The 27,343-nt window shown below is 46.0% G+C and overlaps 1 protein-coding gene across 1 annotated transcript; it reads left to right on the top strand.

Moving 5' to 3' along the window:
• LOC8057328 (calcium-dependent protein kinase 18) lies at positions 13,007 to 26,883 on the top strand. The gene is made up of 12 exons (XM_002461836.2): positions 13,007 to 13,473; positions 14,363 to 14,493; positions 15,154 to 15,195; positions 15,782 to 15,893; positions 15,997 to 16,075; positions 16,179 to 16,348; positions 17,615 to 17,741; positions 18,411 to 18,526; positions 18,616 to 18,723; positions 25,702 to 25,764; positions 26,187 to 26,360; positions 26,549 to 26,883. The coding sequence occupies exons 1-12, from the start codon at positions 13,207 to 13,209 to the stop codon at positions 26,702 to 26,704; spliced, it is 1,545 nt and encodes a 514-aa protein (XP_002461881.1). The 5' UTR covers positions 13,007 to 13,206; the 3' UTR covers positions 26,705 to 26,883.

Raw genomic sequence — 27,343 nt, 5'->3', positions numbered from 1 at the left:
TAGGCCATTTTACCATCCGGAAAATTTTTGGTAGACTATATCCATAAAATCTTGAATCTCACATAGACTTCATGAAAAAATACGCGAGACTTGTGGATTTTGAACTACACTTTCATAAAACTTTCTCCAATGGAAAAATGGTCTATATATCAAATGTAGATATTGATGAGTGGAACAAACTTGGTATTCATGACTTTTCATGTTGGGGCCATCTAGGGTGTCGAAACTCGCACGTTGCTATTAAAATTTCGAAATTCAAGATTCGACCGGTCCAAACCCAGTCAAATGAAAAGTTGACCAGTACAAGAAATGTAGATCTCGATGTGATTGACAAACTTTGTATTTATGATTTTTCTAGTTGAGACTGTTTAGGGTTCGGTCAAAGAGCCTTTCTGTTAAAATCCAATAGTTGACTTGGTCAAACGTGGTAGAACGAGGCACTAAATGACCCTATATGAAAAACTTTTGAATACAAGAGTGTTAGACCTCATCAAAACTTACATTTCATACATGGACCATTTCATCATCTGGAAAAGGTTCGGTGAAGCTAGCAACAAATTTCTCATATTTTAATATAATATTAAGGCATATTAAGAGATAATATTAGAGTAAAATTAGGTTTGACTAATTTATATTTTTATTATAAATAAATATGTCATGGTTGACTATATATTATTATAAATATTAACTATCTAATACAATAGATGTCATAGTTGTAAATAAAATAAATTACAGAAAAGTATTTGTAAGGGCGGCTTGATCAGGAACCGCCCCTAGAAATGTATTTGTAAGGGCGGCTCACTCACCAGCCGCCCTTACAAATGAATCAGGTATATATGCAGTCGCCAAGAAAATTTGGCTAACTCTTGGGCACATTACTCTCTGTTGACGTCGGCAGGCTGCCCGACTCCACCGCCGGCCGCCACGTGCGCTTCTCCTGCCTCCTTCCCGGCGGCGCTCCTCCCTCGTCCGTCCTCACCGGCGGCTCTCCACCCTCCTCCCCGCTGCTGGCGCCCGTGCTCACGTGCCCCGATGCCCCACGGTGGCTCTAGGGTTCCGACCTGCCGCGCCGCCTGCACCTCCTGCCGCCTTCCTCCCTCTTCCCCGGCGGCCCTCCTCCCTCCTCCCCGGTGCTGGTGTCGTGCTCGTGCTGGTACACGGTGGTTCTAGGGTTTTGGTCACCGGTGTGCCTGGTGCTGGTGCTGGTTCCCCTACTCGCGCCGTGGTGGTGGTGCTGTTGGCGCTGGTGCCCTCCTTCCTCCTAGGTATGTTCTCCCATGTATGGTGCTTGTGCTGGTAAAAGATGCATTGAACCTCAAATTGATCTCTTGAGGTGCTTGTGCTTGTGCTTGTCTGGGTAATACCCTAGCTGTTTCCACTGGATGGTGCTTATGCTTGTGCTGGTAAAAGATGCACTAGCCGGCTTATGATTCAATTAAATCCATAAATGCAAGCTTGTTGTTTTATCTTGAAGCTTATCTGTGCTAGTATATATATGAAAGCTTGTTGCTTTATTTGATGCCAAGCTTATCTGTGCCAGTATATACATGACATGTCTCAAATTGATCTCTTGATCTGTTATACATTATTTGCTCTCCCTATTTGATATATTGTCTATCATGATGCCCTATTCTGATGGTGTGATATGCCGGCTTATGGCACATTTGGACCATATCTGCCAAATGTCCTTTACTTTGTTTTGCCAATGATGAAATAGAGCAACTTTCCTATACTCTCCACTGCTTCCCTCTCCTACTGCTGTCCAACTCTCCTCTCCTCTTCTAGTACTAATATCTCTACTACTACTGTACTCTCTTCTCTCTACTGCATCTATCTATCTTTATTTGTTAACTGAGCCTATGATGCTTCTTTATTTGTTAACTGAGCATATTGCCACTGCCTATGATGATCATATGCCAATTTTGAACACTTTGAGGACATTTTATCTGAAATGAGCACATTAATTGTTGAATCGATCACATGCCACTCACTGTTATTGCTTATATAGCATGTTGTCAATTTGGATGCCAATTTTAGTAAGCTAGCAGTAGTAACAGTTAGTGAATGGCATATGCAACTATGGTTTTTTTGGAAAGTTTTATAAATTGTCATATCTCAACTATTTATAATATAATTGCTGAGGCAGTGGCATATGGATGATGGAGTTTTACCCCCTGACTATAAACTATTATCTTTTACCACTGCTACATTTCATAGTCTACTAATACTACAAGCTGCTACCATACTCTTCTCTTCCCTTTCCTCTCCTATCCTCTCCTCTTCTTTGTTTTGCCAATGATGAATTTGTCTAAAATCCATAGATAATATGGAATATGAGCTGATGATAAATAACTTGTGAGGGACTTGGCATCATCACACCAGCCGCCCCTACTTTATCTTGACTCTTATCTGTTATGATGTCGTGGTGCTCCAAGTTCATGATCAAATGATGATTGACATATTTCTGAGGCCATCCTTCCTTGCCTTTTATTGTCCATAGATAATACTACAAGCTGCTACCATACTCTTCTCTTCTCTTTCCTCTCCTATCCTCTCCTCTTCTTTGTTTTGCCAATGATGAATTTGTCTAAATCCATAGATAATATGGAATATGAGCTGATGATCAATAACTTGTGAGGGACTTGGCATCATCACACCAGCCGCCCCTAATTTTCCTTGACTCTTATCTGTTATGATGTCGTGGTGCTCCAAGTTCATGATCAAATGATGATTGACATATTTCTGAGGCCATCCTTCCTTGCCTTTTATTGTCCAAGTCCATGCATTAAGTTAGAATATGAACTTCCCTATACTTGGCATCATCATCACTACTACTACTGCTAGCTTACTACTGCTGCTAGCTTACTACTACTGCTAGGTTATTACTGCTAGCTTACCACTCTACTAGTAGCCTACTACTATGATCTTTTACTACTACTAGCTTACTTACTCTACTAATACTACTAGCTGCTGCCATACTCTTCTATTCCCTCTCCTATCCTCTCCTCTTCTTTGTTTTGCCAATGATGAATTTGTCTAAAATCCATAGATAATATGGAATATGAGCTGATGATCAATAACTTGTGAGGGACTTGGCATCATCACACCAGCCGCCCCTACTTTTCCTTGACTCTTATTTGTTATGATGTCGTGGTGCTCCAAGTTCATGATCAAATGATGATTGACATATTTCTGAGGCCATCCTTCCTTGCCTTTTATTGTCCAAGTCCATGCATTAAGTTAGAATATGAACTTCCCTATACTTGGCATCATCATCACTACTACTACTGCTAGCTTACTACTGCTGCTAGCTTACTACTACTGCTAGGTTATTACTGCTAGCTTACCACTCTACTAGTAGCCTACTACTATGATCTTTTATTACTGCTAGCTTACTTACTCTACTAATACTACTAGCTGCTGCCATACTCTTCTCTTCCCTCTCCTATCCTCTCCTCTTCTTTGTTTTGCCAATGATGAATTTGTCTAAAATCCATAGATAATATGGAATATGAGCTGATGATCAATAACTTGTGAGGGACTTGGCATCATCACACTAGCCGCCCCTACTTTATCTTGACTCTTAACTATTACTGCTAGCTTACTACTACTGCTAGCTTACTACTACTGCTAGCTTACTATTGCTACTAGCTTACTACTACTGCTAGCTTACTACTACTACTACGAGGTTACTACTCCTAGCTTACTACTACTGCTAGCTTATTACTCCAGCTAGCTTACTACTACTGCTAGCTTACTACTACTGCTAGCTTACTATTGCTATTAGCTTACTACTACTGCTAGCTTACTACTACTACGAGGTTACTACTCCTAGCTTACTACTACTACTAGCTTATTACTCCTGCTAGCTTACTACTACTGCTAGCTTACTACTGCTGGTAGCTTACTACTAGTGCTAGCTTACTACTACTGCTAGGTTACTACTGCTAGCTGCCATACTCTTCTCTTCCCTCTCCTCTCCTATCATCTCCTCTTCTTTGTTTTGCCAATGATGAATTTGTCTAAAATCCATAGATAATATGGAATACGAGCTGATGATCAATAACTTGTGAGGGACTTAGCATCATCACACCAGCCGCCCCTACTTTATCTTGACTCTTATCTGTTATGATGCTGTGGTGCTCCAAGTTCATGTCAAATGATGATTGACATGTTTCTGAGGCCATCCTTGCTAATTTTTTGATTTCTTTTGTCTACTAGAACAAAGCACGAAATGTCGAGGTCGACAGACAGTGCAGCCCGAGGCCTCGGAAATTCTAAGTTGCCACCCCAGGAAGGGCAAGAGATAGAGGACCAGCTTACTCAGGAGCAGTTGGATGAAGAGTTACAAAATGATGTTGATGTAATGCTTTCTTAAGAGGATGTTGACAAGGAGGAAGCTAGAGAGGCTGTTGAAGGCGAAGAAGGGGAGGATGAGGACGAGAGCTCATCCTCGGGGGGATATGTAAGTCCCGAGGATCCTCACCCAACAGAACCCAGACGGAGGCCAACAGAGGACGAGTTGGACCCTGATTTTGACATGACATCAGAGGTAGGGATACAGAGCCTTTGCATCTTGTACAATTTGCTAAGGCTCTGGTTATATACCTTTGCTAACAGTATTGACATGTCTTATACGCAGCTCCCTCCTAGACCCTCGAAAAGACGACGTCGTCGTCTAGCATGTTTAGTCGATCATGATGAAGCACGAGAAAGGAGAGACGAGGCAACAGCCACAGAGTCTAACATTCAGACCTCTGCTCCATAACCTCAAGGCACAACCACGACCACGACTCCCGCACCAAAGAGGGGACGAGGGAAAAGACGTTCAAACCAATATCCAAAGAAGGGGGTATGCTATGTGATAACAGCGGTCGGGCCAGATGGGGAGATCCTTGAGCCACCACAGTACGTCTCTAGATTTCGTAATGCAGTCGGGGCACTGGTAAGAGAGCATATGAACCCAGCAATCCGTATGTGGAATGGCCCTGATGGTGTACCTGAGAGGGAAAAGAAAGTGCTATGGGATGAATTGCTGATGGTCACTTTTAGGTTGCCAGAGGGAACTCATGAACTGGTAAGACAACATACTTTCAAGATGATGGGCAACGCATTCCAACGTTGGAGGTCATATCTAAACGTGACATATGCTTCAAAGGGGCTAACTCCCTTCGAAGAGTTTGGCAACATAACTCACAATCAATGGGCACAATTCTTGGCTGAGAAGACTTCACCTGAAGCATTGGCCATTAGCAAACGTAATAGCGAGCAGGCAAAGAGGAACAAATACCACCCTCGCCTAGGCCCCGGTGGCTACAAGGGCAAGCAGGATAAGTTTCAAAAGTTCGATGCAGCGGCCGAGGCTTCGGAGGATCCAAAGATGTAGAAATTAGTGAAGTTGAAGACACGTGTGAAGCAATGGATATATGCGAGGAGTGTGGATTCATCGGCCCTTAAGTTTGCTGAGCTAGACATCGAAGAGGCAGTATCGAGGATACTAAAATATGCTGAAGACTCAGAGAAGGGCACATTCACCCCTTCTAGAGAGAAGGATGAGCTGAGCCTTGGCTTGGGAAACGCCGAGCACACCGGCCGCACCAGAGGTCTAGGAAAACGGACGACCTGGAAGCAAGGATTCAGAGAGGATAGCAATATCTATAAGAAACATAACAGAAATCAAGAGGCCAGTCTTGAGCTCCATGTGAAGGCTCTAGTTGCGAAGGCGCTTTCGGAGCAAGGTCTGTCTACGGAGCCAAGGACGCAAATTCAGCCGGTGGGAGAACTCGCTTTAGTTTGCAGCCCTTCGGATGTTCGTAGCAGCCAAGGCTCCACAACCTCAATCACCGTCGATCGCTTACGGGAGCCAGCTAGTTGCACCCTATTGGTTCCGGGCCGGTCAAGCAAGTTGCGTGAGGTGGCAACCGGTAGGGCACATCCTCCTGGAGGCGTCTGGCATGGTAACTCCATCCCGGACGACTACACAAGGGTCGAAGTGCATACCGTGAATCCCAACTATATTTCTTGGGAAATAGAATACCCAACTCCCGAGGGGCTTGTTAAGCTTGGAGATGTCATAAATCAGTTTATCCTTTGGCATAAAAAGGACATTGTGTTGAATGTTTCTTCGCCCACTCTTAGTGAAGTACATATGCAGCTAGATGATCAACGTGGGGACATGTATTCACCGACTCGTGGCGACCACATGACTGATGAGGTGCCACATTCTTCCCAAACTCCTAGGGACCATGTGCCTGAGGAGAAACAGACTTCTCCAGCTCGTCATACCGAGCAAGTGAGTGAAGGGATGCCACAATGTTATCTAGCTCATCATATCGAGCAAGGGCATGATGACATGTCACAGGCTTGTCCACTCGAGCACGGGCATGATGGCGAGCGAGATCCTTCTCAACAGGCACGACAGGAACAACAAGGACCGCCTTCTGAAAAACAAGGTGAGCGTGTGCCTTCTGAAAAACAAGGTGAGCGTGTGCCTTCTGAAAAACAAGGTGAGCGTGTGCCTGAATCAGAGGCTCGAAAGAAGATTCCCTACCATACGAGGCCAGTTTATGGCCCGATGAGAGACGTCTCGACGGTTGACAAGTGGTTTGCTCATGACAAGTTCCTGCCTGAGCACCAAATCAAAAGCCAATACGCTCGTGATTCTGAGCCGATCGACACTAGCACACTCCACCAACCACCAAAGAAGTATCCAAATATTGAGGCCATCAATTGGACAGAGGATTGCCCAAAAAAATATGAAAGAGGCAAGATTTTCCTACCAAACCGAATCATGCAGTGCATGCCAGGTGGAATGAAAAGATTTCGTGATTGGTACTTGCGTGCTATGTCGACGCGACTAAATGAGATATATGCAACCTTCCCTAAAGGCACGTTTGGAGGCTCAAGTGGGCATATTATATTTGACTTCGATGACATGCACGAATGCTTTCACCTCGGAATGATGGAAATGAATCTAGTCCGCGTGTGGTGCCTGTAAGTCCTTGCTGTCTCGATCCGATATGAATGAAATCTTTGGATTTTCTTGTACCTGACCTATGTCGTGATTTGTAGAATGCAAGCACATATTGTGAAGCAGGCGCCAAGTCTCAGAGCTGGGTATATAGATCCTTTTTGGATCTCTTCATCAATTTTTAACGAACCCAAGCGCTGGAAACTTGATGGTGAAGAACTAGCTGCTGGAAAAACCGTTGAGGAGAAAGAGGCGATCCGGAAAGAAGCTATTCGCCAAAAGGCCTATATGGTTGCAGCACGGATTTCTAAAGCTCTTCTGAATCTCCAGCATAATGATATGATATGGATACCATACCACTTTGGGTAAGTTCGACTCTATACTTGAATAAAGCATTGTTCGATATATTTAGTTTGTTGCAAAATACCTTATTTGTTTCTTTAATGATTAAATTCATGCATGAATCACTGGATTGTTGTAGGGGTCGATGTTGGGTTGAGCATGGCACATGTCTATGATTCGGCAGATTATGCTCCAGCGACATACAAGGACTTCATATTGATTCTCAAGACGTAATACAAATCCTCATTTGCTTTTATATGTTGCTATACATACATGTAAACTTTGCTTTTTGATACTAACAAGTTGTCATTGATAAAACCATTTGAATAGGGCATTCAAGCACTATGTCGAATATCATAAAGGAAGGCATTGCCCAAAATTGAAGAGCGAATTGGCAATCAAGACGCTCTGTGCGGTACGTGTAACTTAAATCGTTATACTCGATTACGTTAGGAAATAGCATTACTTACTATTTCCATATGCAAAACACACAGAGTCTCAAGCAGAGGCCTGGAAGTAACCATTGTGGATATTACATATGTTGCATGATGAGTAACACTAGTGCCTACACGAGACACCCCAATCTGGTTAGTTTCACACTTTGTTCCCTCATAGTATGAAAACTTAGCTTATGTTATGAAATTTAGTTCCCTCATGTTATGAAATCTTAAACTTGTTCTCCTATAGTGGAAAGAATATAAAGACAAGCGAAGGAACCTAATCAAGGAGGATGAACTCCTAGGGCTCGTCGGCGACCTTTGCAACTTCATCATTGACGAGATTGTTGATTCTAGAGGCGCTTATCATGATGTAAGGTCCGACTTAGGCTCCAATCCACTTCACCAACACCTCCGTGAGACACACAGGCTCTGTCTTGGACGTTGATAACAATCTAGACTAAGATGCATGTGGACTTGTAGGAATATTTGAACTTGTGAATTATGGTTATGTAATAGACTTTGCGATGAATTAGACATGTAATTTGTGGTTTATATTGTTCTTGTGTGGTTGTGGATGAATATATATATATGTGGTGGTCAGATTTGAATTATATATTACGTGCTCTAGTCATATTTGAAAGCAGATTTGATTTTTTTTTTCTGAAAAACAAGCTGTAGGGGCGGGTGTAGATTGAACCGGCCCTACAAATTATCACTTTTAGGGGCGGATGGTGTCTCAGCCGCCCTTAGAAATACTATTTGTAAAGGGGGCTGGGTCACCAGCCACCCTTAGAAATACTATTTGTAAGAGGGGTTGGGTCACCAGCCGCCCTTACAAATGGTATTTCTAAGGGCGGCTGATAATTCTAGCCGCCCTTACAAATGTATTTGTAAGGGCGGCTGGGGCACCCGCCCTTACAAAGGTTTTATTTATAAGTGCAAGGCCGGAGGGGCGGCTGGGCCAGCCGTCTTTATAGAGGGTTTCTAGCCGCCCCTAGAAACAACTTGGTCCTTGTAGGTAACTGGTGCCGATGCTTATGGCAATGGCCAGTATGACTATTCCTTACAATTATGTTTTCATTTCTTCTTGTGTTGTTCATAAAAACTCTAAGGCTGGCGCCGTTTTGGCATCAAACTGAATCATTTACTCAGTTAACATATCATATTTTTATATGGATCACAGACTTTGATCATATGCCTATTGGCTAGCTCGTGACTCTGTCATTGTGTGGTGAGACACCTAAAGATTATTCAATTTGCCTATTATATTATATAGTAAATGGTCGTTGGTTATTCGATAATATCGAGTGCTATGGTGACACTTGCTTGGAAAGAGGGTGGAGGCAGCATTAGGAACCTCTGATTTAGTGGTAATCGAGGGTAGTAGTTAGGACACTCCCAATGCTAGAAACGTTTCTATACCCATTAATTTTTATAGACGCTATATATAGAAACTATGGTCCCAATGGATAGTTTCTATAGAATATTTTTATGTCCAATCACATTCATTCTCTCTCCATTCTTAGCCAATCATATCACTTCATGTCTTGGATTTTGCGTAGACATGGTTTCTAACTTAGACCCAGTTTCTATGATTTTTACTCTCTCTCTTCAATAACTACATTGCCACATCAGTAAAATGTTTAGGTGGCACTGCAATTAATGTCTATAGAAACCACAATGGTTTCTGCATTGGGAGTGCTCTTATTTGGCTATGGAAGAAGGCATTGTTTGGAATACGAGGCATTTGCTCATGAAGGTGGAAACCAATGGTTTGGTCTTCACTAGTTAGATAATGGCAATGATAGTGTGCGACTGTCATGTTCTTTTTGAAAGCGTTGCATTTGAAGAGGTTGCATCACCATCGAAGTGTTAATATTGGTGGATGGAATATGCCTTTAATTTTTTTCTTTTATTGTCTCTGGCCGTGTGTACACATGTGCGTAGTGGCCAGAGTAATTTTATAGTGCTATTACTACAGTATATTTTATTGAGATGTTTGACTGAGATTAAGGGCTTGTTTGGCATAGCTCAACTTCAATAGTAAAACTGTTTTTTAGAAAATAGCTTTATGAACAACTTTCTAGATAAAGATGAGCTGTTTTAGAAAAAAAATGTTTGGTAAAATAGCTTCACCAACTACTTCATGCATAGTTGAGAGAGAGAAATGAGGGAGATAGTTGCAATAAACTATTTTTTCAGCTTCATCTCAACTCATGTCTTTGTGAGAGGAGAGGAAAAACAGCTTCACTCCTGAAACTGTTTTAGAAATAAGTGTTTGGCAAAAAAAAACAGCTCACAACAGCTCATGCAGCTGTTGTGAGCTGTACCAAACAGATCTTAATAAAAAAAGTCCTTTATAAAAAATCATATCTAAAATGAGGTGGCTCTCAAACCAAATAGCACATTCATTTTTAAACCTTAGATCTGAGATCCGCTGCTTGCAGCCTCCTTTCGTCCTTTAGCACGTGGTTGGAGACATTTGTCGGTTTTGCAAGTAAACAAAGGGTAAGTGGTCTCAGATAATAAACAAAACAAGGAGCAAAACTGGGCTTTGTTCCACTGAGAAGAGTTAAGAGTTTCGAACCTTTCTATTTCTGCACTAGTTAAAATATCAGTGCAATTCGTACATGGTACAACATATGGAAAATATTATTTTTCTTCCCAAAAATACTGAAAGGAATAATTTTTCTATTGGAAGAAAGATATAAGCTTGAACAAATTAGCTTCTGTATCGTGGTATCCTTCAAAAGCTTGCACGGACAAAATCATACGAAGGAAAACAAGTCCTGTAATGTACAAACCTCCACGAGGGAACAGAGAAATTCGTGTACCAAAATACAGATGATGTGTTCAAACCGGGATCGACGATTGACAATTTCTAGAGGAGTTAAATGCGTGTTTCAGTCAACTCTAAAGTTGATTTCTGAATTGCAATGGAAGTCCAAATTGCATATTTAACTCGTGGAGCCTGTTCGCTTGTTTTATAAGTCGTACTTTTTCTACTAGTATTTTTCTCTCACGATAAATTAGCGAATAATACTTTCAGCCGTGACTTTTCAGACCAACGAACAGTCCTCGATGTAAATTGTATATTTGGTTTCCTAAACTTGTCTAAGGTTGTCCCTTCTAACTCCCGCATCATGACGTCCTCATCCATTACACCGCATACGTCTGCTCACTTACATGGGCGTGTCGTGCTTACCACGGCCGCCCTGCCATAGCCACACTTCTATGCTAGACCCTCTAAGTATTCATCATGGTGTCTCTCCTAGTTTTGTTCTTGCTCAACTCATTCCTGCATCGACACTGGGCCTAGTCCTATGGTAGTTGCACTCAACATCGATATCATCACACTCTCTCTTGTCTCCACACTACTGCCTCTCATGATTGCCATCTCTTTGCATTCGCTCACCTCCTGGCCTTCCTTCATCGTCTCCCGCTGTGATGAGCTCATCTCATGTGTAGACGTATGTGCCTACACCATCGTGGGTGGGCGAGGCACATCATGGTAGTGTGGATGTGTAGGCACGTCGTTGCAGCATGGTAGGGAGAGTGCAATGCACAACGTGGCAAACACAACAAGTCCTAGTGTAGTAGCATGGGTGTGGCAACACAGCGGCATTGTAGTGCATGTAGGCATGGGGTGACAGCGCGAACGCGATGCTACGCAGAGTGGTTGCATGAAGTGATGAGGCATGAGCATGCAACATGTGGGGCGAGGAGAGTGACGTGCAAGGTGGGCCTATTCATCGGGTTGGTTCCAAACCTATTGCCCATGAAAGCACCTGGCCCAAACCATAAGTGCGGTTTCATACGAGTTACATTTAGTTTCTAGCAAAACTATTGCAACTATGTTTGATCTACGAGCTCGCATTCTTGAGGTTGACCATGGCTCCCTAACACGTGTGGGGCGGCCTCTTCCAGCACGTGCTTCATTGCCATGGCCTCGTGTTCCCACCCCAGCGATGCATCCATTGCGATCTTCTTGTCCACCACACACCATAGCTCCTCCCCCTCCACATCCTCATCGATGGCAGTGGTGGTGTCGTTGATGTCGTTAGGAGCCATGACAAAGGGATTGATATAGAGCTACAACTTCATCATCGTCATTTCATCGAGTGAGTTTCTTGCTAGGACACATAGTTGCTTGTTCGCACGATCTTCTCCTCCATCTCAGGCCGCAACTCCTCGCTCTTCACGTGCTCATCACTCGCTGCCGTTGTATGCCCATGACTTGGTGAAAATGGCAAACCAGCAAGACCAACACACATAACCCATTGTCCCTGCGGGTTAGCTTGGTTTAGGTCCTAGAACGTACAGTAGAATCATATTAAAATATAGTTGAATAAACCTAGGTCATGTTTGGTTTTCTTGCTAAATTTTAGCCAACTAAAATTATTTTAGCTATTTTTGGGTGACTAGTGAGACTAAGGCCTTGTTTAGATGTGAAATTTTTTGGATTTAGCTACTGTAGCACTTTCGTTTGTTTGTGACAAATATTGTCCAATTATAGACTAACTAGGGTTAAAAGATTCGTCTCGCGATTTACAGACAAACTGTGTAATTAGTTTTTGTTTTCGTCTATATTTAGTGCTTCATGCATGTGCCGCAAGATTCGATATGATGGAGAATCTTGAAAACTTTTTGGATTTCGGTGGAAACTAAACAAGGCATAAACTATTTTAGCTTCTTTTTTAGTCAGTGTGTTTAGAAGTTTACCTACTAAAGTGAATAAAGTTTACTTGGCTAAAATTTAGCAAGGGGAATCAAACATGCCGCTAGTGTGGGATGCTTGGATTGGGATGATGCAATAAGATGAGTGTGCAATTTGTAAGTATCGAGATTAAGATAAATATGACAAGTTTAGAAGGCTGGATGTATAATTTGCTAACAATAGGACTAAAAAAATAAGAACTAAGTTTAGAGAGGTCAGTGTGTGCAAAAACAGCATGTTACTCTTAAACACTTATTAAAAGAAAATGGGAAAAAAAAAGAACACTCTCCGCGTGGCGGGACCCGACCGGGGAGTCCAACACGGTACCACCAGGTCACCAACACCCGCGCACCAAATCGCGTCGCCTTTCTTTCCTCCCCATTTCCCCGCCACGTCACCGCGCACCCTCCCCCACCCAACCCACCTCACCCGCCCCCTCGACCAGCCCACCCACCGACACGCGGGCCCGCTCCCTCCCGTCCCCACAGCGTCATCCTGACGGGCAGCCAAGGCGCCGCCGCGGGCCAAGTCGCGCAGCCACCGCCATTTTTTTTCATTACTCGTGACTCGTGAGACCAGGCGGAGCTGCGGAGGCGGCGACGACATCGCCACCGCACCGCACCAGTGAAGAAGAGAGAGAGAAAGAGGGAGAGCTACAAAAAAGTCTCCTCCTCCTTTGACCCCCGAATCCCCTACACCATTGATGGTTGCGGGGGCACCGGGAGGAGCCGCTGACGATGGGCCTCTGCTCCTCCTGCACCGCCGCCCGGGCCGCCTCCGACCCCGGCGCCGCAGCCGCGGGTGACGCCGCGGCCGCGGCCGCGAAGAAGGGGCGCGGGATCGTCGCGTGCGGGAAGCGGACCGACTTCGGCTACGACAAGGACTTCGAGGCGCGCTACTCGCTCGGGAAGCTGCTGGGCCACGGCCAGTTCGGCTACACCTTCGCCGCCGTCGATCGCGCCTCCTCCGAGCGCGTCGCCGTCAAGCGCATCGACAAGAACAAGGTACTGCTACTCGTGCTCCGCTCGCCGGCGACCGAGCCTTCATTGGTCTTTTTCTCATTTCCGTTACGGGGGAACGAGCGTCTCCTGTTGCTGGCTGGCTGACGGGTGGGCCAGGCCTGAGTTCTCCTTATGCTGTGTCACGCCAGCTGGAGCTGCTTCTCGTTTACCACGAGTGCGGTAGCTTTGGCGAAGTTGTTGGCACAAGTTGCCAAATGCCAATTGCCTCGGGACACTGCACTGCACTGCACCTGGCGAATCAGCAGAAACAGGAATCTCAAATAAAGACATCTATGCTGACTTGCCCTCAAATCAAAAAAAAAAAAAGAAAGAAAAAGACATGCTGACTTATTTGGGGCTACTGTACATATATCTGCTAATTTGGGCAACACGTAGGAGAGCTCCTCACCTTTGGATTAGATAGCATGAGCAAGTTAGATCTACTAATGAGCAGCCATGGAAGCTACAGAGATTACGACTGATGGTTTGGTTCTGGTTTCTCAGTGTCACAAATTGTGTCAGTGTTACAAAACTTATTGATGAGCACATCATGGCCAATGGCAGCTCTGCTTTGGCCTTTCACAGCTCTTCTTTAAAGTAACAGTAATGCCATATTTGGTTTTCATCACTTTTGTCCAAATGAGGATAACTGATAATTCTTTTATCTGTAATGAAATAAGCTGTATCAGAAACGTAATAGTAACACTTCCAAAAATGATCCTCGGCCTTAGTGGCCACATGTTGGTCCACATCTGTTCCTCTGCGTATTCAATATCAGTGCATCATAGCGAGTGTAATTTGTTCATAATATCAAGAAAAGTCAGAATTAACTCCTATTTTAAAATATAGTGTACAGAATTAACTTGACACAAATGAGGTATTTTCCCTGCAGATGGTCCTTCCTGTCGCTGTTGAAGACGTAAAGCGAGAAGTTAAAATATTGAAGGCATTACAAGGTCACGAAAATGTTGTACACTTTTACAATGCATTCGAAGATGACAACTATGTTTATATAGTCATGGAGTAAGTTATGGAAAATCTCTCATTCTTCTTGTATTCTTTCAAGTTTCGTTTATAAGTTGGTTTATGTGAATACTAAACCACCATGGATTCCGTAGGAAACCCAATCAAGTATGACTTGAGTGGTCTATAGAAGTTTTTTAGTTATCCTTCTGTCAGAAACTTTTCCATAACTGATACGGAGGACTTATCATAAATTCATAATAAGGCCCCGGCCAGTTGGGAGTTTGATGACATGAGTCTGTGACATCATATTCCAAATCGAATAACATCATATGTTTGGAGAAATTCTATGATAATGCTGGTTTGATTTATAGAGAACTCAGGACAAAAGGGCATATTAGGTTTGTGTGCAAGCAATTGTGATGCTTTCCTGAATTTCTCACTGTACAAGCTAATTAAAACTCGACCTGAGGGGGTATGACTGCCCCCACAGCATTCCAATAAGAAGAAGACCTTCTCACCAGGCGAGAAAACCCCCTGAAACCCCGCCCCACCCTTACACAGCGGAATCTGTTGCCCAAGTGAGAATTGGGACGGGCCTTAGACCTGTGCTTTGGTTTATGGGCGGACGAGGGGATTTTTTTTTTAATTTTACCTCAGCCTGAAATCTGTACAAGCTAATTAAATATCTGACTTCCATTGATTTGTTCATTGTGTCAGATTATGCGAGGGTGGCGAGCTACTTGATCGGATATTAGCCAAGTAAGAAATATCATAATATTTGGATGTCTGTGACAGCTCTTATCTTACCCTTGTTGCACAAGTATTGCATTTTGTGTTCTTTCTCTGTTAACTTATATGAAGTATATTTCAATATCAAGCTAAGTATTTACCTTTTCTTTTGTTCACTAAGTGTTTCTTTTATGTGTCATTTCTCGTTTCAGAGTTGATTCCAGAATATTTCTTGAACTTTTTTTTGTTATTCTGATAGTCTGGTAATTTTGGTTGGACTAGAACATAGAGGCATTAGTTTGTTCTTATGAGATAGTATCGTCCAGATACTGAGCCCACTAGATATAGCCATACAATTTGATTCCTCTCTCTGTCTTATATTGACACTGCATGTTGAAACATGGCAACAGTCCCCATATGATAAGAAGTTTCTTAATATGGATGTCTAGCATTGCTGATGTATTGAGATGGGACATCCTAGTCACTTCCAAACTTCTTTTAGAAGAGAAGACATCAGTCTCCTATGCTGTGTTTACACCCTTTATTTACTAGTGCCTTTGTTCTGATGTATCTAGAAGGCATCTTATGCTGGAATTCATATTTTGTGCCTGAACAGGAAAGATAGCCGTTATAGTGAGAAAGATGCTGCGGTAGTTGTCCGACAGATGCTCAAGGTTGCAGCTGAGTGCCACCTGCATGGTTTGGTTCATCGGGACATGAAACCTGAGGTATACTCTCAAACTATAAGATGGAACATGGAATCCTATCATCAATAGCAGTTGCTAATATTTTTTACTGAAAGGAGTAGCTAATAATCTTACTGGTGTGTAGAACTTCCTATTCAAATCAACAAAGGAGGACTCGCCCCTTAAGGCTACAGATTTTGGTCTTTCAGACTTCATAAAACCAGGTGTGTGCATGCACATGTTTTTAACTTCATGATCTGTAGTTTTCCCTGTTTGACTTTCACAGTATGTAAGGTTACACTTAACTATTGTTGTATACACTCACAGGGCGGCAATTCCGTGACATTGTCGGAAGTGCCTACTATGTAGCACCAGAAGTACTCAAACGCAAGTCAGGGCCAGAATCCGATGTTTGGAGTATAGGTGTTATAACCTATATTTTGCTGTGTGGAAGACGACCTTTCTGGGACAAAACTGAAGATGGGATATTTAAAGAGGTTAACAGCCTAAGCTATCAATATTCTGTATATATATAAAAGCGCTTTCTTTGCATGTCCCATTTTAATTAATTTTCTTTAGTTCTTCAACGTTGACACATTGCTTTGAGATCATTATCCTAATTGCTAATTTAATATGAATGAAAAATCTATTCCATGTAAAAGTTTATGGTTTAAGGAAGCTGAGCTAGTTCTGTTGACCACCCAGGTAAGTCCTCATCGAGGCGAATTTGTGTGGCTATTTTCTTATTATAAAATGCCCCCTAGTTCCTACTAGGTTGGTCTAGTTTTGTTTTAAGTTTATGGTTTATGTTGTCAGATAGGCTAACTTCTATAAAGATAAAATATGTGGTTTATATTTCGATGTGTAGTTTATTGTACAACATAGTAATATTGAACACAAAAACAGGTATTTGTGTCTTCACAAAAATTCTATGTGCTCTATCTTACGGAGAGATTGGCAAAATAGGACGCATATGGCCTAGTTGATTTTGATCCACATAAAGTTCCCATGATCTTGCAAAACCAAGATATTTGTTTTATCTTTCATTTTTCTACATCAGAAGAGGATTGCAAAGGGCTCTATTACCCTTTTGCTTTATGACTACACTCACAGAACTTCTCCCAACACTCCTCTCTGCTGCATTCTCTGTCAACTTCTTTTTGGACGGATGGAGTGTTTCTTAGCTGAATAGTGGGAACCTTCAGTGGGTATCTAAAAATAACCAGATATTTTAGTGGTATTTTGTGGAAGGGAACTTTCAACTATACTGAAAGTGAGCATCAACATTCCTAATCCGTAATAGCAATGCCAAATAAAAACAATGGACTTCCAAGGGTGTTACTGACACAAATTTATAGGATGAGTATAGGGAACACGTGAATAAAAATTAGGACAAACGATCTTTTGGGGTTACAAGTTCTCATGATGTGTTAACAACGAGATCAAGCTTAAATTCTCTTCTCTTCCTAAACTTGTGCAACCATGGAAAATCAAGACTTGTCTGAATCCAAGCATGCATTATCTGATAAATGTTTGGAACAAACAATCCTTGGTGACAGCTAATATAGGTGTACAGAATCCTCATTCATCTCTTTTCTCCTAGCTCTAATGCACTAACAAAACAATGAAAGCAGTCCTAAGCATCATCTTTGCATTGATAAAAGAATGAATATTTTTGTATACTCAGCTAGTGTCTGCTTGTAGTTATGACTTATGACTTGTCTGATTATCTTGTACCAACTTTGCTATTTTTTTCACTGCAGGTCTTAAAAAACAAGCCAGATTTCCGCCGCAAGCCTTGGCCAAACATTACTTCGAGTGCAAAAGATTTTGTACAAAAATTACTAGTTAAGGATCCCCGTGTGAGACTAACTGCTGCACAGGCATTATGTATGTGACTATGAACCATCATGAAAAATATGAAACCATTAAGTTTGCTAATATGATTAGTTTCCCTAGTACAACTCTATTAAGAGTGCCATGATGTGAGCTTGCAACATGGCAGGTGAACAGCTGTCAGATGGATCATATGTAAAAGGGAATGCCACATTACTAGTAGTCACCTTAGCCCTTAGGATAGAAATCATACATTTATGGGCACGAGGGATTGCACCTCTCTATTTAGTGGTTGTAAAGTTAGACAAAATGATGGGTGTGCAGTATATCCTGTTAACTAATGCCAATGACTCTTTGTCTAGCTCTCTCCTGTTTGGGTAGGGGGATTTGGTTGTTTTTGTTTCGCTCTTGGCTTCTGCCTGGATATAAAATATGCATGTTTCAATGGTTGTGGCCCTCCACAGAAACTTCCTTTTGTCATTTCTCAAAGTTGGGCATAGTAGATGACATCATCAAGGGAAACTACAATCTTTCAAAGGTTATTATTGATATCATTGATATATAACTAGGACGATACATAGTATAGTATTACCTACTATGATTGGTTATGAGCAATAGGTGTCCTTTCAGGGGGAAAAAAATAAAGGTGCTTTTGTAGACTAAGGTATATCATACTATTGTGTTTTAAAGTTACTTACTGTTTAATTTGTGCTTTTTCTTCAGCACATGATTGGGTGAGAGAAGGAGGAAAGGCATCTGAAATACCCTTGGATATATCAGTATTACATAATATGCGACAGTTTGTGAAATACAGTCGTTTCAAGCAATTTGCTTTAAGGGTAAGTTAAAAGTGCCTGCATTTTTTAAAGCTTTCGGATACTTCATGAGATTTTAGCAGTGATTCAAATGGTTTATACAACTTTTGTAGGCATTAGCATCTACATTAAACTCAGAAGAGCTGTCCGATCTGCGTGATCAGTTCAACGCTATTGACGTTGACAAAAATGGAACGATTAGTCTGGAGGAACTGAAGCAGGTAACTATGGTTGGATGTCATTGCTACATTGTTTCCTAATATACCTGTTTTTTCTAACATCTCACTGGAATACATAGAATGAGGTTCTCAATTGTAATTTTGTTATCATAGTTTGCAATTATTAGCAACCTAAACAAATCTGATCAAGAAATAACTATTTCACGAGAAAGGATACAAGTGATCTACATCTACCGTTAACATGAATAGCTGTATTTTTCTTCTGACAAACCAAGTTAATTCCCAATTTCCCTGCTTACTACATAAAGACTGACTCCAAGATTAGCCATGCTTGTGGTGTCTCACTGCTGCTATGACATCCAATTTTGTTGCCCATTACAAGACTTATTATCATGTGCCAGTACTCGAAATAATAAATGTACACTTTTTGCAAGTTCTTTTTCATGGTGTAGTTTTTGGATTATTTTGTCCTTTTTTTTAAACGAACCGAGCAGAAAAGCTGCCGATTATATAATAAGAAGACCCAGACTGGGATTACAATGGTACCACAGATTTGTCCTACGTACTTGCATGTATGTGCTGGCACATCAAACAGCTGTTGCCTATGATGTGATTGTTAGAATGTCTGATTTTCATTATTGGGCTAACCCTAACCAGGGTGGCCATATAGTTAGGGATACATGGGCCTCATGGGCCTAGCCTCATGGGCCTAATACTCATATACTCTAACATCCCCCCGCAGTCTGAACTACCGTCGCAGCGGAGTTTGCAGACTGGACACGAAAGAAAAGAGGTACAACACACGAGCCCCCCCACAGACACAACTAGCCACTGGTGATGTTGAGGCTGGTACGGAACTCGGTGAAGGTCGAGGACGGGAGACCCTTGGTGAAGATGTCGGCGAACTGGGAGGTGGTCGGGACGTGGAGGACCCGAACATCGCCGACAGCGACCCGGTCCCGGACGAAGTGTAGATCGATCTCCACATGCTTGGTCCTCTGGTGCTGGACCGGGTTGGTGGAGAGGTACACCGCACTGACGTTGTCGCAGTAGACTAGTGCGCTCCGGGAGAGAGGGCTGTGGAGCTCGGCGAGGAGCTGCCGGAGCCAGGAAGCCTCAGCCATACCGTTGGCGACAGCACGGTACTCCGCCTCGGCACTGGAGCGGGAGATGACCGGCTGGCGCTTGGACGACCAAGACACCAGGTTGCCGCCTAAGAAGACGGCGTAGCCGGAGGTGGAGCGGCGGGTGTCCGGACACCCGGCCTAGTCGGCGTCGGTGTAGACGACGAGCTCGGTGGAAGACGACCATCGGTGAAGGAGAAGACCGAAGTCGACTGTGCCGCGAAGGTACCGTAGGATCCGCTTGAGAGCGGTGAGGTGTGGCTCCCTGGGATCATGCATATGGAGGCAGATCTGCTGAACTGCATAGGTGATATCCGGCCGGGTGAAGGTGAGGTACTGAAGTGCCCCGGCAAGACTCCGATATGCAGTGGGATCTGTCACTGGTATACCCTCAGCCTCCGAGATCTTGCCCTGTGTGTCAACTGGAGTGGAGCAGGGCTTGCAGTCAGTCATCCCAGCTCTCTCCAGGATATCAAGAGTGTACTGCCGCTGGTGAAGGAGTAATCCAGCAGGGTGAGGCTCAACAGTGACCCCGAGAAAGTGATGTAGAGCACCCAGATCCTTCATGGCAAACTCCTGCTGAAGAGAGGCAATGATCCGCCGAAGGAGTGACTCAGTGGAGGCTGTGAGGACAATGTCATCAACATAGAGCAGCAGATATGCAGTCTCAGCCCCATGGTGATAGATGAACAGAGAGGTATCTGACTTGGCCTCCACAAACCCCAGAGTCAGTAGAAAAGCAGCAAACCGATGGTTCCACGCCCGGGGGGCCTGCTTGAGGCCGTAGAGAGACTTGTTGAGCCGACACACCATGTCAGGACGAGAAGAGTCAACAAACCCCGCTGGCTGACTGCAGTAGACTGTCTCAGTAAGAACGCTATGTAGGAAGGCATTCTTGACGTCCAGCTGATGCACGGGCCACCCGCGCGTGAGAGCCAGTGAGAGCACCGTGCGGACGGTGGCCGGCTTCACCACCGGGCTGAAGGTCTCGTCGTAGTCGACACCGGGCCGCTGAGTGAAGCCCCGGAGAACCCAGCGAGCCTTGTACCGCTCAAGGGTGCCGTCAGCCCGGCGCTTGTGGGTCCAGATCCACTTGCCGGTGACGATGTTGGAGCCCGGCGGTCGTGGCACCAGATCCCATGTCTGGTTGGCGAGGAGGGCAGTGTACTCCTCTTCCATCGCGCGGCGCCAGTGAGGGTCCAGCAAGGCCTCGCGGACGGAAGAGGGTACCGGTGAGACCTGCGAGTCCCCGGGCATCGCCGCAAGAGCCCGGGGCTGCAGGGTCCCAGCCGCGTGTCGCGTCACCATCGGGTGAACATGACGCGGGTGTCGGTGAAGGAGCGGTGGGTGGTACACCGGCGTCGCGGCCCGAGTAGCTGGGTGCCTCGGCGGCAGGGTCGGTGTCGCCGGCGGGGAAGACGTCGCCGGTGGCGCAGGTGACCCCGGCGAAGAGGGGGCCACCGGCGCCAGCCGGGCACGTCGCTGGTAGACGCGCACCGGCTGGGCGAAACGTGCCGGTGGGGTCGGAGTCGGAGACGCCGACCCGGGACCCACGTCGGGAGCACGTCGCTGGTAGACACGCACCGGCTGGGCAAAGCGTACTGGTGGGGCCGGTGTCGAAGGTGCCGACTCGGGACCCGCGTCAGGCGCAGGGGCCGGGCTGGAAGGTGACCCCTCGGGACCCGGGCAGGGTAGAGGCCCCGAGGTGTCACGGGCGACAGGCGACGTAGCAGTACCTGCAGGAAACACCGGGAAAGGTGGCTCGACCACCGGGTCAGTAGGAAACACAGAGGAGAGGTCAAGCTCCGAGGTGGAAGCAGGAGTGGTAGTGGTGGAAAAGGGGAAGATCGACTCGTCGAACACCACATGGCGAGATATGAGGACTCGACGAGAGGTAAGGTCGTAGCATCGGTACCCCTTGTGATCCGGGGAGTACCCAAGGAAGACAGAGAGAGTCGAACGGGGTGCCAGCTTGTGAGGAGCGGTGGCGGTGGTGTTGAGGTAACACGCACATCCAAAGACTCGAAGGTGATCATAGCGAGTAGGGATACCAAAGAGAGCGTGGTGAGGTGTGGGAGCTGGACAAGCAGCGGAAGGAAGGCGGTTAAGGAGGTAAGTGGAGGTGTGCAAGCTCTCGGCCCAGAAGCGAGCAGGAAGAGAGGCCTGGAGCAGGAGAGTGCGCACGGTGTCGTTGGTGGTGCGAATCATGCGCTCAGCCTTGCCGTTTTGAGAGGAGGTATACGGGCAAGACATGCGCAACTGGACACCGTGAGAGAGAAAGAAGGCGCGGGAGGTGGAGTTGTCGAACTTCCGACCATTGTCACACTGGACAGCCTTGATAGTGAGGCCGAACTGTGTGGACACCCAAGCGAAAAAGTGGACAAGCGCGGGGAAAGCATCAGACTTTGCACGTAAAGGAAAAGTCCAGGAATAATGAGAATAATCATCCACCACCACAAGATAGTACTTGTATCCAGAAATACTGATGACAGGAGAGGTCCATAAGTCACAATGTACAAGGTAAAAAATGTGGGCCGCATGAGAAGAACTAGAAAAAGGAAGACGAACATGACGGCCCAGTTGGCACGCATGACACAAATGCTCATCGTGAGCCCGAGTACATCGAATATCGGAACTACGACTAAGCTGCATCAAAGCATCACGTCCAGGATGGCCGAGACGCGGGTGCCAAGTAGTGGAGGTAGTGGTGGCGAAGGCAGCTGACAAAACTGGCGAAGGAGGCGAGGCAGATGCCGGAAAGCAAAGAGTGTAAAGGGGCCCCGTGCTGTCACATCGGAGCAGAGGACGCCGGGAAGCCAAATCCTTCACAGTAAGACTAGAAGAGTCAAACTCCACAGAACAAGAATTGTCAGCTGTAAAACGACGAATAGAAAGAAGATTGTCAACCATAGAAGGAGCAACAAGAACATCAGAAAGACGAAAGGAACCATGGGGGCCGGCGGCACCCACAGAGGTGACAGGAAGACAAGACCCATTAGCAACCATAATGGACGAAGGGAGAGATGGAGAAGGAGGGTGAACAGAAGAAAGTATACCGGGGTTAGGAGTGGTGTGGTAAGTAGCCCCAGAGTCGGCGACCCACTCCAGCCCGACTGGAGGTGTCAGGGCCATGGTGCTGAAGGAGTGCGCGAAGGCCGCCTGGTCCCAGCCGGCAGACCCGGGCAAGGTCGCCGGTGGAGTAGCCCATGAGGACGCGGGGAACGGGGCCGCCCACGGGGTCACTGAGGGGAACCCCGGGGGAGCACCCGCGAGCATGGCCGCCGGCGGGCGAGGCTCGCCACCGGAAGCCTGGAACGACCACATGGAGATGCGCCCTGACCATGGGTTGTTGTAGGATGGCCAAGGTGCACCACGTGGAGGTGGCGGCGTCGTGGAGCCCCCACGACCTGCTCCACGTCCCCCACCACGACGGCGGCGGCCGCCACGGCCCCCCCCCCACCCCCGCTCGGCCCGGGGGGAAGAGGACCCAGAAGTGACGACTGTGGTGGTGTGGCAGGACGGGGTGGAGGAGTGGCAGCAAGAGCAGTCGAGGAGGAGGACGAGGACCCCGGAGCGGAGGTGGACCCAGGCTGTAGGCCCTGAGTAAGCTCCTCCATGACAAGGTCGTCACGGACCTGCAGGAAGGTGGGGAAGGGCCGCTGCCGGGTGATCCACGTCCGGAGGTAGGAGTAGCGGTCACTGAGCCCGCGGAGAACGTTGAGGACCAAGATGCGGTCCTCCACGGGCCAGCCGAGGTCGCCGAGAGAGTCTGCCATACCCTTCATCTGGCGGCAGTACTCGCTGACGGAGAGGTCGCCCTGGACGAAGGTGCGGAAGCTCGCGTCGAGCCGCAGAGCCCGGGCTTCGGCGTTGCCCAGGAACTGTCCCTCGAGCGCCAGCCAGGCCTCGCGAGCGCTCGGGGTGTTGCAGACGAGGTCGTGGAGGTCCCGGGAGATCGTCCCCAGAATCCAGGAGAGGACGATGCTGTCGAGGCGTAGCCACGAGGGGGTCGGGACCACCCCCGCGGTGTCGAGGAGGACGTGGTCGTGGAGGGCGTAGCGGCGGAGGGTGAGGAGGACCAAGTCCCTCCAGCGAGCGTAGGAGGGCGACTCGGGCTCGAGGACGACCGGAACGAGGAGGCGGATGTTCTGGACGCCCCCAGCCTGGTAGTGGAGCTGCACCACGTGGGGGTCGGCCGGATCGTGCCAGACGACCGAAGCCGATCCCGAGGACGTGGTCCCGACGTCAGGCGAGGCTGGAAGGCCGAGGAACTGCTCGGCTTCGGCGATCTGGCGGGCCAAGGTGTCGGCCGCGTCGCGCTCGCGCTCCCAAGCGAGAGCGGCCTCACGCACGCGAGCCCGGCCCTCCGCAGCCGCAGCACGAGCAGTGACGAGAGCGGCGATCAGGGAGGAGTCCGGACTGTGCATCACGGGCGGCGGAGGCGGAGCAGGGAAGGGGGCCGCGGACGGAGCTCCCGCGCGCGTCCCTGCGGCCAGACCAGGGGCCGGCCCCCTGGGCAGAGGCCTCGAGGCCGTGAGCAGAGCCCCAGGCAGAGAGGCGACGTCCGGAGGCATGCCCAGGCCAGCTGCGATGGCAGCAGCGGCACCCCGGGCGTAGGCAGCCGCGGTGGCCGCGTCGGGCGCGCCCTGGTCGCCAGCCAGAGCGGCCTGAAGGCCAGCCCCGGGCGCTGTCGCGTGAAGGCCTGCCCCGGGCGCCGGCGCGACGTGGACGTCGGAAGCGGCTCCGTCCGCATCCGCCAGCCCGTCCGCGCGAGCGCCGCCTGGGTCGAGGCGCGGCGCATCCTGGCGGCGTCCGCCGGTCCTGCGCGCGCGGCCAGAGCCGCAGCCGCGCCGGCGGCCAGGCCGGCAGCTGCGCCAGAAGAGGTAGAGGCAGGGGCGGCGGCTCTGGGCTGCGTCTGCTGCGCGATTTGCGCCCAGGAAGAGGTTGGGAGAGGAGGGAAGTGGTTGAAGTAGAAAGGAGGAGGAGGAGGATCAGGCCGGCCGGCCATGGCCGCCGGCGGCGCGCCGGCCAGAGGTGGCTGCAGCTGGGGTGGGCAGGGGAGCAGGGGAGGAAGAAACCCTAAGCTGATACCATGTTAGAATGTCTGATTTTCATTATTGGGCTAACCCTAACCAGGGTGGCCATATAGTTAGGGATACATGGGCCTCATGGGCCTAATACTCATATACTCTAACAGTGATTACTTATACCATGTTCAAAAGAGGGGAAGTCTGTTGCTATGTCAACTTTAACATATTTTGTTAACTTGTTAAGTCAAAACCAGTGTAGTAGTTTTAAACTTAACTTCATGGTTATACATGACACGTATGTATAAACCGGCCATTGTAAAACTGTTTACTGCCAGTAATCACTAAAACCACTCCTGGTCTACAGATGAGTTTTTTTTCTCCAAAATTGTTTTGACTTTGCATGGCAATATTAACTTCTGTTATTTTTATCACTAGCAAACAGGTTTCTTCAAAAAAGAATGCTGTTCTTCTGACTATAGGTTGATGCTTTAAATAACCAGTGTTGCAAAGTATGTTTTGACTTCTGTGTTACTCCATCGGTTGATGCTGTGCAGTCAAAGTTTACCACTTTATCCACCTATATATACAAAAGTGTTTACAGAGCCAGCATTATGTATCTAGAAATTTGAGAAATATTTCTAGTTTTCAGAACAAAAGGCTTTGCTGTTGTATTTCATGTTCTCAGAACAAAGAAATAAATTCCATGTGGTGACTTTGGATCTCACAAACAGAAAAAACTTATAAATAATTGCATTCTGTCTGTGTTTTTTTACAACAATTCTCTCTTTTGTTTTAGAACCTTTGTTCCAGATCACTGAGCTTATACTCATTAATTATTATGATGTGGTGTCAACACCAATGTGCAGGCTCTTGCAAAGGATGTCCCATGGAGATTAAAGGGTCCACGTGTTTTAGAGATCATTGAAGCGGTACGTTACTTATGTTTACCCTGTATATCACAGATTGGTCTTTAAGTTCACGTGCTTTCTTGGGGTTTGGTTGTTTGGAATGAAGTATGTATTACTTTCAGTGTGCGGTGTTTGTTAATGTGTATGTGGGTGTTGCAGTTTTTCCTAGTTTCTGACCCCTCTTTGGACTTCCTTGTGTTTGTTTGATTTATGTACTACACAGCCTTGGTTGGGTTACTATGGTCACTACTTACAAATTCCCGAAACTGTGAACAATATTCAGTGCAAACGGACATTAAAAACATTCATAATTTTGTTGAAGAACTGGAAATAGTTTGTGCTATGTTTTTCAACACCATATTGTGTAAAGTTAATTATTTCATTGGAGTTACAGTTTTAGTGTCTTACAGAAATTGAATATCTTATATTCCATTATTGAGCAGATTGACAGTAATACAGATGGGCTAGTTGATTTTGAAGAGTTTGTTGCTGCAACACTACACATGCATCAGCTGGTGGAACATGATACTGAGAAGTGGAAATCATTGTCTCAAGCTGCATTTGATAAATTTGATGTTGACAGAGATGGCTACATCACATCTGATGAACTTAGAATGGTATCTTAAGGAAGCTGCCAGAGTTTATTCTTTTTTTTCTTTTGGTCACTTGTTTTTTCTTTGCAATACTTACCTAAGACTACAAGGACCATCTCATGTTTCCCATACATAATTAAGTAATAGAAAAAACTGAATTATTAACATATTTCAGGCTGGTCGCAGGCTGACCTCTTGCTCCTTGTCTACAGCATACAGGAATGAAGGGTTCTATTGATCCCCTCCTGGAGGAAGCTGACATTGACAAAGATGGCAAGATAAGCCTAGATGAGTTTCGTCGGCTCTTGAAGACTGCAAGCATGAGCGCACGCAATGTACAAACTCCTAGGGGTGTTCGCGTGTCATAGTTTTCCGTTTTTGTAGTTAACTGAACAAGGGAGCAGCAGCACATGTAATTGGAGGAAGGCTTCTTGATGTAAATTAGATTAATCAATACTCATGAATGGAGTCAATTGGTAGTTCTTGTTCCTTGAAAACGAGCATTGTATTCTTTCTATGCAATACTACGTTTGGTTTGTTTCGAGAAGTTCTGCAGGTGAGCTTTGCACGCTCAAATTCGCATGCGGTAAATGTTGCACCAGCAGTCCAGCACACATCCCTCCCTTGCTAGAGTTTATCTTCTGAAGGGTTGAGTTTCGACTTAGGTTTGAACCAGTTGGAGATAAGATGGGATTGTATAGTTTGGATTTATAGGTTTGAAGTCAATTAAAAATAGGTTGTTGTTTGGGACTGTATCTGCAGGGTCCTCAGCCTTGTTTAGGTCCGAAAAAATTTGGGAAATTGACACTGTAGCACTTTGTTTGTATTTAAAAAATATTGTCTAATTATGAACTAACTAGGTTCAAAAGATTCGTCTCGTCAATTCCGATCAAACTGTGTAATTAGTTTTTATTGTCGTCTATATTTAATACTTTATGCATGTGTCTAAAGATTGGATGTGACGGAGAATGTAAAAATTTTTGCAAAATTTTCTACTAACTAAACAA

This window comes from Sorghum bicolor, chromosome 2 (genome assembly GCF_000003195.3).
Source record: "Sorghum bicolor cultivar BTx623 chromosome 2, Sorghum_bicolor_NCBIv3, whole genome shotgun sequence".
NCBI classification, from domain to species: domain Eukaryota; kingdom Viridiplantae; phylum Streptophyta; class Magnoliopsida; order Poales; family Poaceae; genus Sorghum; species Sorghum bicolor.
This window is presented reverse-complemented; position numbering and strand designations above follow the sequence as displayed.

Coding starts and splice junctions, on each gene's coding strand:
- LOC8057328 (XM_002461836.2), top strand. CDS start 13,207: ATGGGCCTCTGCTCCTCCTGCACCGCCGCCCGGGCCGCCTCCGACCCC. Junction 16,076..16,178: donor TTCAGACTTCATAAAACCAG/GTGTGTGCATGC, acceptor ATACACTCACAG/GGCGGCAATTCCGTGACATT. Junction 18,527..18,615: donor TCAAGCAATTTGCTTTAAGG/GTAAGTTAAAAG, acceptor CAACTTTTGTAG/GCATTAGCATCTACATTAAA.